Source organism: Episyrphus balteatus, chromosome 3 (assembly GCF_945859705.1).
Source record: "Episyrphus balteatus chromosome 3, idEpiBalt1.1, whole genome shotgun sequence".
Classification (NCBI taxonomy): domain Eukaryota; kingdom Metazoa; phylum Arthropoda; class Insecta; order Diptera; family Syrphidae; genus Episyrphus; species Episyrphus balteatus.
This window is the reverse complement of record NC_079136.1, coordinates 70561394-70576429: the sequence shown is the minus strand read 5'-3', so window position 1 is coordinate 70576429 and position 15036 is coordinate 70561394. Positions and strand designations below refer to the sequence as shown.

The 15036-nt window shown below is 29.8% G+C and overlaps 2 protein-coding genes across 6 annotated transcripts in view; one reads left to right on the top strand and one right to left on the bottom strand.

Moving 5' to 3' along the window:
* The window catches only part of LOC129914391 (glutamate receptor ionotropic, kainate 2-like), a 31052-nt gene that overhangs the window by 4729 nt on the left and 11287 nt on the right, over positions 1–15036 (bottom strand). Inside the window, exons 1-2 of one of the 2 annotated variants that reach the window (XM_055993608.1) lie at positions 1347–1747; positions 1068–1228 (exon numbers count right to left, since the gene is read on the bottom strand). The exons of the other annotated variant lie outside the window; for it this stretch is intronic. Coding sequence (XP_055849583.1) covers positions 1068–1228; positions 1347–1464 — 279 coding nt within the window. The 5' untranslated portion in view covers positions 1465–1747. Of the gene's footprint in view, positions 1–1067; positions 1229–1346; positions 1748–15036 lie in introns of those variants that run through there. 2 annotated transcript variants of the gene reach the window in all.
* Positions 1182–12865, top strand: LOC129914390 (glutamate receptor ionotropic, kainate 2-like). 4 transcript variants are annotated; one of them, XM_055993605.1, is made up of 15 exons: positions 1182–1294; positions 5577–5737; positions 5795–6017; positions 6219–6412; positions 7344–7539; positions 7610–7767; positions 7831–8052; positions 8114–8320; positions 11146–11230; positions 11291–11567; positions 11633–11834; positions 11888–12110; positions 12171–12283; positions 12358–12507; positions 12575–12865. In XM_055993605.1, exons 2-15 carry the CDS (start codon positions 5606–5608, stop codon positions 12749–12751), a joined length of 2559 nt encoding a protein of 852 aa, XP_055849580.1. In that variant the 5' UTR covers positions 1182–1294; positions 5577–5605; the 3' UTR covers positions 12752–12865. The 4 variants fall into 4 exon arrangements, with proteins under 4 accessions (XP_055849580.1, XP_055849578.1, XP_055849582.1 ...); XM_055993603.1 differs by lacking the exon at positions 1182–1294 and adding an exon at positions 4286–5321; XM_055993607.1 differs by lacking the exon at positions 1182–1294 and adding an exon at positions 5402–5503.

The following is a 15036-nucleotide window of genomic DNA, read 5'->3' as shown; positions in this document are numbered from 1 at the left end:
GGAGAAAGTTGGCTGTTAAGTGGCTACATTCTCACATCGAGAAAAGTGGTCGAGAAATATTTTGATTCGGAATGAAATTCATACAAAAAATAAAATTCATTTCGTTACCACTGTTATCGATGTCAGAATAAAAAACATGCAGGCAAACAGTTGGACCACTCTTGAGGTTAAAAAATAAGGTAATCTGAAAAAATCTCCTGTAACTACATATCGCACGTTGAGAAAAATTGTTTCACAATTCAAAAAGTATCGATTTTGAATTAAGTCGATATTGGTTGTGATGCAAAGGCCAAAAAACCGGACCTGGGAAGTACAAATATAAACGATAGAGGTGATACACTTTTTGTTTTAATCATATTTTAGTAGAAATGCACAAACATTCATAGCCAGAAAACGAGAAGACAGGATCACAAATTGGAAACTGTTACTTATCAGATCATAGATACATGCAATTCTATCTAAGATGTGACTACTAAAGAGCTAGCTTTCCGTAACTATCTAAAAACTTTTTGGTAAAAATATAGTAAAACTTTGAAAAGAGTTACTTAAATCCTGAAATAAATATGATTTAAGCAATAAAGCCAATGATCTCATTTCAGCTCTTAACAAATCGAAGAATAGTTCCATTCCCCTGATACAAGTTGAAAGAAAACAGAATTCAAGGCCAGAAAAGCCCTTAAATATTTGCAGATAACTTTTCATTCAAAAATCCAAATAGACTTCAGAATGGGTCTTATATAAAAATCCAAGTTCCCGCCTTTTGAACAAGATAAGTTATTATAACCCCTAAATAGCTATTTCCCCATAAATCTAACAATCATAGATAGCTACACCACTTTTCAAAAGCTCCAACTATTTGAATTAGTAAGGAAAGCCTTACAATCATACAGTATCACAATGGACATCTTACTGATAAACAGTTTCACAGTCTGATCTGCAATAAATTGCCTGGTCAAAATAATTGTTTGTTGTGAAGAGTACCTTATATTAACATTATTAGTTAATTAAAAAAGATGGAAAGGAAACTATCATACAATTACAAAAATGAATAAAATATGAATTTTTACCATTAACATTCGGCATAGAGTGGTGTAAGCTTCAAATGAATTACCATAAACTATTTCAGCTGTTGAAGACTGAAGTGGTATTTCTAAATCTACATTTGCCGTTTGAATTGCACTTTCAAAAATTGTTGTCATCTCTGGGACATTTTGGTCGGAAATTAAACCTGGAAGAAAATACACATTTAATGCATTTGACAAAACAATTTAATCTATATTCATCATTTTCAAAGGTAAGCAATGATTAAAAATAATTAATTCAAAATAAATGAAAAATGAATTTACCGATTCGCAACCCATCGACTCCTGGTGGATTGTAGGAGTACTCGTATGTCCATGTCAATTGAATTGATGCAAGTAAAACGACAATGATTACTGGAAACACATTTCTTGATATTTTCATTTTTAAGAAATTCGAAAATTAAATTTCATTTCCAAATAATTATGAAAAAATAAAATCTATTTATAAAAATTGTGAAAGACAAAATAATTCTAAAAATGCTTCGAGTTTGTATTTTGTATGAATGTTTTCAAACGGAATGGAGAAGAACGACTGAAAAGTATTTTGTTTACGATTGAAATGGAAAAGCTTTTCATTTGCTTGCTGACACGCTCTCAAAAATGTCTCCGGAGAAACTGACCGAAAAGCGAAAAATTCAAAACAAATATAAAAACCATCTAGATGATGTTTGGCTAGACAAGACATGTTAGAAGATGTATATAACTTAAATATTTAGTTTGTCTTCAGCTAGGTATAATTTTTTTGACTTTTCGAGATGAGGAGTAATGTGCGAGTTAAAATGTCTGCATTTTTGATTTTTTCTAGAAAATGAAGTACCTTTGTGTTGAGAAAAATAATGCAATTGTTTTCTATTATAATTTTTTCATGCTATTGTATTTGAACATTTCAAAATTTTCGATCACGTCAGATTCGAATGCATACAAAGTACAAACAACGTTTTTTGGGTTCATTCGAAAAAATATTTTGTCGTTATCGTGAGTTTTTTTTACACAATATTAAAATTTTTCAACTTTTCAAATATTTGTAATTATTTCTCTAAAAAAAAATCGAAGAGGGGTCAGAGTCAGAAAAGAAAAATCCACAATGATAGAGAATACGAAAAAAATGGTTCCTCTATTCTGTCTGTTTATATTTCGATCTACAGCCTAAGCGGCTGAAACTATTTTTATTTTTTCTCTAAACTGGAATTAACGATTTTAATTACAAAAAACTTGTGGGCAAGCAAAAAAGTTCCAATTTTTGTAATACAAAAAACATTTTTTGGGCAATTATCTGCGGCAGGTGTCATAGAACCATTTTCTTGATTTCAAAAAAAAAACAAAAAAAAAATATACAAAAACGTCTGAAACAGTAATATTAAAATTTCTAGTAAATTCCAAAACCTTCCATGTTGAACTTTAAACGATTTATTTTTTTTTTATTTTGAATAATCAAATTTTGAAAACGGGTCGATAAAATTGTTTGAAATTTTTTTGTAATGTGTCAAATAATAATTTTTCTAACGGCCGATTTCTTCACAGAGTCCTAGCGCTAGTACCGGTCCTAGTCCTAAAGTTAGTACTCAAATCGGTATCAACTCATTTCTTCACCCAAGTACTAGGTCCTAATACTGTCAATTTAGGACCGAGTACTAGTTAGGTACTAGTACTAGTACTTTGAGTACTAGCTCCTCAAAATCGGCTGGTACCCAGTTATTATACCAATCGTTAGTACTCAAATCGGTACCAAGTGATTTCTTCACAAAGGTCCTAAGCCTTAGTACTGTCAAATTGGTACCGAGTATTAGTTAGGACTCGGTATTTGTTAGGACCTCGAAATCGGTAGTCTAGCGGTTAGTACTTGAATGAAAGCAATGAATTTCATTTTTTTTAAAAGATATCTTACAGATTTTTTAATTTCTTGGGTGTTATTTCCGGCTTTTTATGTTGATTTTAGTAAAATTAATGATTTTTTAAAATTTACCAAAAACACCTGAAATGAGAAATGCAATACCAGAACGTGAAGAATGAAGAAAAGAACACTTCTGGATGAAAAAGTAACAAAAATGTATATTGAACTTTCTAAAAGTCAAAACTAAGTCAAAAAAGATTATCTTTGCGTAGGCACTCTGCATTTGCATTTCTAGACGTACCCGACAATGCTGAAACCATTTACCATTGTTATACTCAGACTTGGAAAATAGTAGCCTACGACTACTCCAAAAGTATGATCTTTCGACTCCATTTTTTTGGGTGGAACAAGTTTTGAACCACAGTATCACAGATGGATGTTCGACATCAATCTTATAGTTTCGAACCCAAACTAATATGTTTGTTCCATTAACAAATTTTTTTGAAGGCTATGTGCAAGCTCGTCTACAAGTAATGTTAAAATAATGCGATTTGCACCGATGACTTCTATGAGAAACTCACCAAAAAAAGAAATGCGCCTTAAAATACTGTTATTTTTATTGAAATATGTTGATTTATACATCTATATGCAAACTGTTTATGTTATTTCTTAATATATTTATTCCTGCAGGGGACTGGTAGTTCATCCGTTGCCAGCCCAGATTATTGAAAAAATCTCTCGTCATTGTTCGTGATCTGGTTATGAGATTTGCCAATTTTATTTATGTAGATCATAACATTCTATTTTTGATTGTGACACTTCTTGATTGAACTTAAATTTCTTTTTTTTTGTTGGGTTTTCTTAAAATTTATTATAATTTTTTTATTATTTTCTCAATGATACCATTAATTTAACGTTTTATGTATATTTGTTCTGTTTTATTTGTTGAAATTTCAAAATAAAATAATTTCAAACATCAAAATATTGTCAAAATGACAGTTAGACCAGTTTTATACGATTAAATTCTTAGGACCGCGTTGTGAACTTAGATCAGGTCCTATAAATGTGAAGAAATGCTCAGGTACTAACTTTTCGTTAGGACCGAGTACCAGTGCTAGGACCTGGTCTAGCTAGACCGGGTACTAAGCTCGCTTAGTACTCATGTGAAGAAATTGGCCGTAAGAAAAGCATACCAAATTTTTTTTTTTTTTTTTTTTTTTTGAAATTTTTTACTTTTTATAAGAAAAATATATAAAAAAAAATCCTAATTTTTTTTTTCCATATATTGGAGATGAAGACCACTTAAAAAGGGGTTTTTAGTATTTAAACAGTATTTTTTTAATCCCTTTTTAACATTTCTATTAAAATAATGATAAAATTAAATTAAAATTTTTAAGAATTTTAACATTATAAGCAACTTATACCATTGTCCAAACACTTTTTTTTTGGAAAGTTGAGAGTCCTACATTTGACCTTGAATAACATATGACGCGATTTTGATTTTCTTAGGGACTCATGAGAAGTGAAATTCTGTGTCCCCACCAATCATAAAAAATCAAGAAATAATTTTGCTGACCCACTGACCAATTTCACATACCTGCACCGATCGACACTAATGACCGCTTCCTTCAAATATTGCGAAAGAGCCATTACTGACATTTCTGCTCATAGTTACATAAATGTGATAAAATAAGTTTGGTTTCATACAGTTGTTGAAGGAAAAGTGATCAAAGTGTAGCGAAAGCCTGCTTCCGTTAATACAAAGCTTTATTGGGTTTCATGTGAAGATAGGTTCATTATTATCGTAAATTGCCTTAATTTCTTTCTCATTCGTCAACTATAGGAGTGTTAAAATTTTCTAAAAGCTGTCTGGCACTATATATTCATATGTCCACGATAATATTATTTTGTCTAGCTCGTAAAATGTTTCATTCTTCCGTTCTCAAAACATCAAATTATTTTTGTCTCCTACAAGTCTATTTATATGTGTTTTTTATAGATTCTGTAAAAAACCCAAACACTTTTGTTGTATATAGAAAAATTTCTAGCGAATGGAATTTTGGCATTTAGGCCAGCCAACATCTTGAGGCGAGTTCCTAAGTACCAATCAAGCTTTTCCATGCGACTGTAAACAAAAGACTTCTCAGTCGTTTTTCTCCATTCTCCTGAATAAGATCAATCGACTACAATCGCTCGTCAATTTTTTGTTGTTGTTTTTATTAATAGAAAGTAAAATAGAAAAGATGAATAAAAATTAAAAATATTTTTTTTTTATTTTTGTTTGATAAAACGTTTTTTCAAGATGAAAATTAAAAGTTTGTTTCCATTCATTGTCATTTTTGTGACGTCATTTGGTACGGCCGTGACTTACTCAAATTATCAGACAGAATCCGATGGTATTCGAATTGGTAAATAGTGTGTTTTTTTTCTATATTTTAAATATAATCAATTACTCAAAGTATTTGACAAGTTTTGTCTGCCGATTTTTTTAAAAAATTATGTTGGAAACGTCATTTTTTTGAATACTCATGATTTCAAAATTAAAACGTTTCGGAATGATTTTCTGTGTTTTGTTTTTGTTGATTTTTGGGTGATGAGTGTGTGGTTTGATTTCTATTTCTATTTATGTTTTTTTTTTTTTTTTTATTTTCGAAAACCAACAGGTTTGATTGCCGACCAAAATGTCCAAGAGATGTCAACGGTTTTTGAAAGTTCAATAGCAAGGGCGAATCTTGATTTGACTGTACCCCTTGTGGGCGTGATCGATGAGGTGGCATTTGGAAATGCATATGAGGCATCTCAAAAGCTATGCAACATGATGACGGTAAATGGAATATGTTTTTAATATTTCAAAAAAACATTTATACATTTTATTTTTCAGACTGGTCTTGGTGGAGTTTTTGGAACAACTTCAAAAAGTTCCGCCTTGCATATGATGAATGTGTGTGATTCAAAGGAAGTTCCATACATTTATTCGCACAAGGAATTCGATCCAAATAGAGCTGTCATAAATTTACATCCTTTACCAAATGATATTGCTAGATGTTTGTATGATCTTATCAAAGTTTTTGAATGGAAAATTTTTACTTTTCTTTATGAGTCAGGTTTGAAAGAATTTTCAATGTTTTGAATAACTTATAGTAATTTCGATTGGCAGTCCGGAATCATTCTGAAAGCGTTTTATTCGCACAAAACTGACAGTTTTGTATGAATAAAATTTTTTCAGAATGATTCCGGACGCTTCCGCACTGCCAATCGAAAACGCCATTAGATATTAATATGGATTTTTTTTGTTTTTGTTTTAGGAGAGTATCTTCCTATTTTAAATGGTTTAGTGGAATTGTATGCTGAAGAAGATGGTCCGTTTATATCGGTACGTCGATATGGCTTAGAACCAGATGGAGATTATAGAAATGTACTGCGAAGAATACGAAAATCACAGGATAATCTTATTGTTATAGTTGGATCAAAGGAAACGCTTCCAGAAGTCTTGGCGCAGGTGAGACTTATAATAAGATTGTTGCGAAAAATTTTAAGTATGCAGTCTTGTCATTGAAGTCACTTTAAAGAAACGACAAAAAACTACTCATATTCAAACAATATCCCTGTTCCTTTGTGATGTTATAAAGTATTAATAATAGTTAACTAGCGATTTTCAATGGAACCCACTTTCAACTAGATCAATTCGATTCGTATCTACTCGTAGCAAATGCACTATATCATCTACTCATAAATTAACTACTATCTCGAATGGAACGGAGCTGATACCCGTGAATGATATGACTATTTTATCTACTCATTTACCCTTATTTCTAGATTTGTGAGTGATTTAAAAAAATTAAAGTTTCTAAGGCACATCTTAACGTTAAATTGAGGAAATAATATTTTAAGTAATTTCATATCAATTGAACTTGTTCAAGGTATTCCATTGCCGATATCTAAAAAATGAAATTTCGATGCACTTTGAAAATAACTGAAAAGTCTTGATTCAGCACCCCTAAAACCCTCAGAAAAGTATAACTTGAATGTTGAATCTTGTGGTAAAAATTGTGTTGACAGTTAAGTTAATCTTTGGTTAATACCAAAAAAAGTTTAGAAGCGGTACACTTAGAAGATATGAAAATAACACAACTTTTATTTTATTAAAGGGTTCTTAAAAGCTGCCGTAATCTTCTTTGACCATTTAATAATGCAGCCCATTACTCGTTTTACACATTAATCGACTTTCCCTGGATTCCGAGATTTTACAAAATGTATGCTTAATTTTACTCGACTATTATTGTCTACTGCAACCATTCCAAGTGTTTTTTTTTTTTTTTTTTTTGTTCAATAGAAAAGGCCAAAGGCCAACTTTGGGCTGTTCTTTCACAAAAGTAGAACTTTACAAAAGGTAAAATTCACTTGTACAAGATTTTACATTTCCATTACAGGCACAACAAACTGGAATGATTACCGAAGATTATAAATACATAATTGGAAACTTAGATCTACAGACTATCGACTTGGAAGAATTTAAATACAGTGAAGCAAACATCACTGGTATAAGAATGTTTTCACCAGATCAGCCTGAAGTAAAACTATTGATAACTGCTTTAGGATATCCAGAAGATGATATTGACAGAAACGGTTAGAATAAATTGTTATCCAAGTGAAAACTTTTTCAATTAAAATAAAACGTTTCTTTCTTTTTAAATAGTTTCTTGCCCTATAACTCTTGAAATGGCACTACTTTATGATGCAGTCAGGCTTTTTGCTGAAGGCACAAAGTCAATAGAACTCAAATCAGCGCCATTAAATTGTGATGATAAAGAAGTTTTGGATAATGGATACACTTTTTCAAATTATTTGGCTTTGGTATAAAATCTGGTTTTATTGAGTTTATTGTTGTGTTTTATGTAATCTGTTTTTGGCTTTCAGAGTGAAATAGAAGGTCTAACAGGAAAAATCCTTTTTAATGGGCGTCGACGTACAAATTACACATTTGAAATCATTGAATTAACAGCGGCTGGTCTGGCAACAATTGGTCACTGGAGTACACATCAAAGTCTAAGGTTCAGTAGATATGCGGCTTCTAACGTTGTCATAGACACTGGCGAATTGACTTTGGTTAACAAAACGTTTGCAGTTCTTTTGGCCTTGGTAAGCTTTAGTCAAGGATATAAAAATAGTTTTCATAACTAAATATATTATTAAATTTAAGAATGCACCATATGCAATGCTTAAACAGTCAACAGATAAACTAAATGGAAATGATCGTTATGAAGGATTTGGAGTTGATCTTATAAAAGAATTGGCCGAGAAACTGGGATTTAATTTTACGTTTAAGATTCATGTTCATGATAATTATGGATTCTATGATACAAAAACAAATATTTCAACGGGAATGGTCCACGAAATTATGGTTGGGGTAAGTAAGTAATTTTATTTTTCTTGTTTAACGATGTTAAGACTTGATTTTAAGCGGGAATTGTATGCATAAGTTACACTAAAATTACAGTAAATTTTCTATTCCTCATACGAAAAATATGGTTTAATATTTTTTATTTGAAGCCATTAGCTTACAGTCTATACTCGAAGAAAAATCTTCAAGATATCTAGATAAAAGTGAATTAAACGTAATAGGTACTAAAAAAAATGGATTTAATTTTCGATTTTTTTATGATTCAAGAATATTAGTTTAATAATATTTTAAATATCTTGTAATGCTAAATTATTAAGGATAATTTTAAGTATTATTGTGCAAAATTTAAACAAAATCGATCAATCCGTAAAGGGGATATAGTGGAGTAACTAAAGCTCAAAAATTGGCAATATTAGGGAACCCGGCCGAACAGCTTAGATTTTGATGATCTTTTTTTTCAAACGTCGGTAATTAAAAATACTTTAAAGTCTATAGATTAAGAATTGCCGGTGTTGCCGTTTTGATTTTTTAAATTTAATTGAAGATTTTTGTGAACAAAAACAAATATTTTTCAAAAATTTTTCTTAAATTTCATAAATTAATTGATGCCAAAAGATTGTCTAGGAAATTCAAGGAAAAAACATATATGGGAGTGATGGACAATCTTCCATAGTTCAAGCGATAGATGCAATTTTCTTATTAATTGACTTCAAGCACAAAAAAAAATATTTGAACACAACGGCAACCTACAATATTCAAATATACATTTTTTAAAAGCTAGAAGCTTAGTCATATATGTAAAATTAAAATTAAGTTAATTGAATGAACGGCTTTTGATAGAATTAGAAGTACAAAGATCCGAGGAAGCCTTCATGTTAAAAATACCATCTCCCAAAAAATTGAACACGACCGACTCAGTTGGTATTGCCATGTTCAAAGGGGAGATCCTGAGAACCCCGTCAAAAAAGCAATATCATATAACGTTCCAACACGAAATAAAAAGAAAGGTTGGCCTAAAAACTCCTGGTACAAGCAAATGCAAAAACACCAGCATTCAGTTGGCCTCAGAAACGGAACAATACAAAACCGGGAGACTTGCCGCCGATTTCTGAGGTCAACCCGGCGAACCCCACAATCGGATCACTAGTGTGAAGCAGTAACGTGGGAAGGTTATGATCCCCTCGACATCGAGATCATAACAGCGCCGAGAAAAAGGAAGAAGAAGAAGAATGAACGGCTTTTGAAAGAATGGTAATTGAACTCAGATTTTTGAAAAAAAAAAAAAAAATATTGAAAAAATTTTAACATGTCGTTTTTTAAACTTGGTCGTAATATAAAATGCATCTATTTTCAATTTTTTTTGGCCGCATTTATTATGATTTCAAATTATAAAAGGAAATGTCAATATGTATTACGGTTTATGAAAAAAATTAAAAAGTATTTCATTTTCGAAGAACTGTTTTTAATAAAAGTTTTGAAAAAAAATGTAACTTATTTTTTTTTTAAAGTTCAACATCTAAACATAAAATTATTTTTTATTCATTTAATAACCCTTACTGTTGAAAGTTAAATAGCAAAAATTTAAAGTTCCTATTTACCACAGTCTTTGAGAAAATTAATAATTTCAATGCAAAAATTCAGTTTTAATAAAAAAAAAACCATTGAAATTGAAGTAATTTTTACTTTTTTTTTTTTTCAAAAGTGTGATATATTTTACCTTTTTTGCTTCGAAATTCAACTGATAATATTTATGGCCAAACATTTTTTTTAAATAAATTCATATTTTATTAGAAAAAATTTGGAAAAAAGTCATTTTAAATTTTTCTAATAACATTTTTTTTTTTAATTCTGAGTTTGAGGACCATTTTTTCAAAAAGTCTTGATTAAATTTAGTGGGTTTAAATTTAAGAGATAAGAATGAGCTTCTGGCTTTTTAAAAATGTATTTTAAAATATTGTAGGTGTTGCCGTTGTTTTCAAAATATTTTTTTTTGTGTTTGAGGTCAGAATGTTAGAAAATTGCATTTATCGCTTAAACGATCTAAGATTGTCCCTTACTGCCTTTTATATATTTTCCTTAAATTACCTAGAGAGTCTTTTGCTATCATTTGTTTTATGAAATTAAAAAAAAAATTTAATTTTAATTTTAAAAAACAATACGGCAACACCGGCAATTTTTAATTTATAGACTTTAAAGTATTTTTAATTACCTACGTTTGAAAAAAAAATCGTCAAAATCAGAGCTGTTCGGCCGGGTTCCCTAATAATTTGCTTTAGTTACTCTACTAATATATGGAAATAATATGCAAATTTCCCTGGGTTTCCACTTCTATTTGTAATTATTCAATGGTTGAATGCAACTAGAATATACTAAGCAGTAAATACTGTAGCCGAAAGGAACACAGCTAATGTACCCTTCTGTTGCCAAAAAAAAAATTGGAAAATTGTAGGTATCGTTTTCTTTCAAGATAAATTGCCTTCTTCATTATTTCTTCAAAATTAGTTAAAGATCAGAGGAAAAAATAATGCAAATTATTTTTATTCCTTCCGATGACAACATAGGGTGCTCCATGACTTGTTTTTTCTTTATTTGCATTTTTTGACAGGTATTATTTTTTTTATGAACCATCTATTTTCTTTTTTTTTTTAAGTCTATGAAGTGTTATGATTATCGGAAGGTTAAGAGAGAATGAATATAATTCAATTTAAAAATTCCATAATCGCAACTGCAATGCTTTTCACCCAATATCTTATCTTTTGCCTTCCTTCTTAGTTTATTTTAATTAATTTATTTTATAATTTATTGTATTTCGTTTTACTTTTTTTTTTTAGAATGCTGACTTGGGTGTAACTGATTTAACAATAACATCTGAACGTGAAGCTGGAGTTGATTTTACTATTCCATTCATGAATTTAGGTTTTGTTTTATATCAAATTGTAATTTAACTTTTTTTTAATATTTATTCTACTTTAACAGGAATTTCAATTCTCTACAAAAAACCACGAAAAGATCCACCAAAATTGTTCTCCTTTATGGACCCATTTTCAGGCGAAGTTTGGGTCTATTTGGGAATCGCCTACTTTGGAGTGTCCCTAAGTCTATTTATTCTTGGTCGAATATCACCATATGAATGGGAGAATCCTTACCCATGTATAGAAGAACCCACAGAATTAGAAAACCAATTGAGCTTGGGCAACTCACTTTGGTTTACAACTGGATCTTTACTTCAACAAGGATCAGAAATTGCACCAAAGTATTTATTGTTGTTAACCAAAAACAAAAGAGCTGAGAGAAAAACCACATTTTTTTATATTACAGGGCTTTATCGACACGACTCGTGGCATGTGTTTTATGGCTATTTACGCTTATTGTTGTTTCATCTTACACAGCCAATTTGGCAGCTTGTTTGACAATTGAAACCCCAATTAGTCTTATTGATGATGTTCAAGATCTTGCAATGGAAAAAGGTGGTGTCAAGTATGGAGCTAAGCGAAAGGGAAGCACTAGAAATTTTTTTGAAGTTAGTATCCCAATTAAGATGAATTCTAAGAATAATTTAATTCTCGATTGCAGTACTCTGAAGAAGATCCTTACAAAAAAATGAACAAGTTCATGACTAAAAACTCAAAATATTTGACCAGTACAAATGATGAAGGAGTTCAAAAAGTTCTTACCGAAAACTATGCATTTTTGATGGAATCAACAACAATCGAATACAATGTTGCTAGAAATTGTAATTTAACTCAAGTCGGAAAGTTGTTGGATGAAAAAAGTTATGGCGTTGCAATGAGAAAGAGTAAGAAATAGAACAAACCAATGTTGAATTTTGATTAATAGTAATTTAATATATTTTTAGATTGGCCCTATCGTGATAAACTTAATAATGCTCTTCTCCAGCTTCAAGAATCTGGAGTTTTATCTAAAATGAAATCAAAATGGTGGAATGAAGTGGGAACAGCTGGTTGTACTGTAAGTTTGCCTTAACTCGAAACCCTCTTTAAGTTAAAAGTTTCCCACTTCATGGTTTTTTGTTTTCTTAACAGAAAAAGAAAGAAGCAAATGAAGCTGCAAAATTGGGTATGCCAAATGTTGGTGGAATTTATTTTGTTCTCTTAGTTGGAAGTTTGGTAGCAGCAGCTTGCAGCATTTTGGATTGGCTATTCTTTGTGTTTAGAAAAGCTCGTCATCATGGAGTAATTTTTACTTGTTGTCTATTTTAAAGAATTTTACTAATATTATTTTCTTGTTTTTCATACAAAGGTTCCTTTTAAAGATGCTCTTAAGGAAGAATTCGGAGTTGTTGTAGAATTTTCTAATGATACAAAAATTGTTCAAAGCACTGGTTCAATTTATTCAAGACATTCGTCATTTGCAATTGAAGCAAGGGGACTTCAAAGAAAATTGGAAAGAACTGATGAAATAGAATTTGAGAATTAGATTAAGAATTTTAAGATACCTACTTTTCTTTTTGTGAATAAATGTTGTGTGAATTTTGTAGAAAGATACTTTTAAGTAAAGTTAAAAAGAAATAAAATATATTTTTAAATTAAATCGAAGAGGTTTCTTGTTCACGTCTTTGTTCAGCAAGATCAGTAGCGATGATCATGTTCTTGTCATGCCAGATCGTACTGATTTTTAATATCTTGTTTCTCACACCTCAAAAGAGGAAATAAATATGTTTTATTGACCAATCAGTTGTTATATAAAAAGTGGAGAAAATAAAAATCTTTTTCCTTTCAAAAAAAAAAAAACCGAATTGAAAATGATTTTTTTCCTCTCCACTTTTTATTTGAAGAAGAAAATATTCTTTATTCCGGAGCAACAAAAAACCAAAGAATTATTTGTTGAAGTTTGTCCTTCCTCAAAAAAAACCTGCCACGCTTGGCGTGGGAAAGTCTATTATGCATCTTAAAGAGCTTAAAGACAAATAAAAGGTAACAGAGGTTTTCCGGGTCAAAATTTGGCAGATTGATCACGAAAACTGTTTCAAGAAGCGATGAAAGGGAGTTTTTTCATACAGTCTTGTTTTTGTATGTTGGTCATCGAGTGAAGGAATTGTTTCTTTATACAAATAAAATAACGGTTTTTAACATTTGGATATAAAATAACCTTTTGATAAAAAACATTATATAAAAAATGTCAAAAATGAAAGTAAAAAATTAAAAAAATAATTATAAATAATTTAAAATACAGCATATTTTTTGCTTGCGATTTTTTTAATTGTATAAAAGCTTTTGTATTTCGCGCAAAATACATTTAAACGTAAAAACGTCAAAAATTTAAAAATAGTAAAAGAATTAAATTTTCTATTCATACAATTTTTTGGATGGTTCAAAAATCACAACATCTTTCAAGCAATTTTTAACTTTATTCAAAAATACATACATATTTTTTTTACTATTTTTTCAGAAAAAAATAGCTACAATTTTCAATATTGATCAGCACCCCTTTCTATGTATATAAGATAGCAAGCTGAAAATTTAACAGTAACAATCGGATGTGGAACCAAACTATGGGGTGACCCGACCATTTTCTGAAAATTTTGTTTCCATACAAACGTGGAGACCACCTTAACACACATGTTTGAATGCAATATTTAAAAAAAAATTATACCTAGACCAATTAAACTGCATCAAACTGCATTTTGTGGTAGTTAGATAACTTTGTGAGGAAAAAAAATAAAATGTAAACACAAATCCTGGAAAATACCTACATGTAATACTTTTTTAAAATCGAAATAAAAAAAAACATTTTTAAACGGGATATTTGAATGTAATTTTTTAAAAGAATCATTTTCCGACCACAAAATAAACATTTTAAAAATATATGACCACGACAGGAGTCCGAATTTTTTTTATTCAATTCCCTTTATTTTTTGGGTCTAAACTTGATTTAGGGGGTGTCTCCTTCGACAACATAACTTTGGGTTCTAACTTCCACACTAATGTAGGTACCTATTCAATTATAAAAAAAAAATTAATATGTTTTTTTTTTTTTTTTCAGTTTTAAAAAATATGCAAACAAAAATTTTTGTAATGGTTTAAAAATCTATTGTCAATCTGCAAATCAATAAGCTCATTTTTTATACTAACGTTTTATTTCAAGGAGATTTCTTCATCACTCAAACAATCAATAATTCGCATCCAAATAAAATTTGTCTTGTTTTCAATTTAATATTCAACAAGTGGTTCGGCATATTCATTCGTGTCAAATGTTACTGACATGTTATTCTCAATTTGTCCTTACACGTGCAAGGAAATATACTTTTTGTTTAAATTGTTAATAGTAATGATAGTTTTAGTGTTGCTTTGTGAGTCAATAAAATTATAATATGTAATAAAAAATCCAAATAAAAAACAAGGATACTTTCTTTCATAAGATTTTCTAAGGTACGTTGAATATCTAGGTTTAAATGCAATAAAATCAAAAACATGTAACATGACATTCATTACGTCATTTTTATGCATCGATTTTTCTAAACGTATTTTTTGGCCAAGAATTTTATGAATGAAATAGGATAAAAGGTTGAATGAATTTTATTATTTAACATTAATTCGAACATTATGTATGCATTTGTTGTAATAAATTAACAAATTAATATTTGTAGTAAAACATTATTGATTACTCTTTGCAAATGTTTTATTTTCATCAAAAAAAATTCTCTCAGAAATTGCACTATTAGTCCACCCACATGACATCGTTAGATGTAAATCGTTCTTTTA

Bases quoted from the DNA above. Each gene is read 5' to 3' on its own strand.
- LOC129914390 (XM_055993603.1), top strand. From the start codon at position 5,216: ATGAAAATTAAAAGTTTGTTTCCATTCATTGTCATTTTTGTGACGTCA. The intron at 11,835-11,887 runs GTTAGTATCCCA...TCTCGATTGCAG, and splicing joins GCACTAGAAATTTTTTTGAA to TACTCTGAAGAAGATCCTTA. The intron at 12,284-12,357 runs GTAAGTTTGCCT...TTTTCTTAACAG, and splicing joins TGGGAACAGCTGGTTGTACT to AAAAAGAAAGAAGCAAATGA.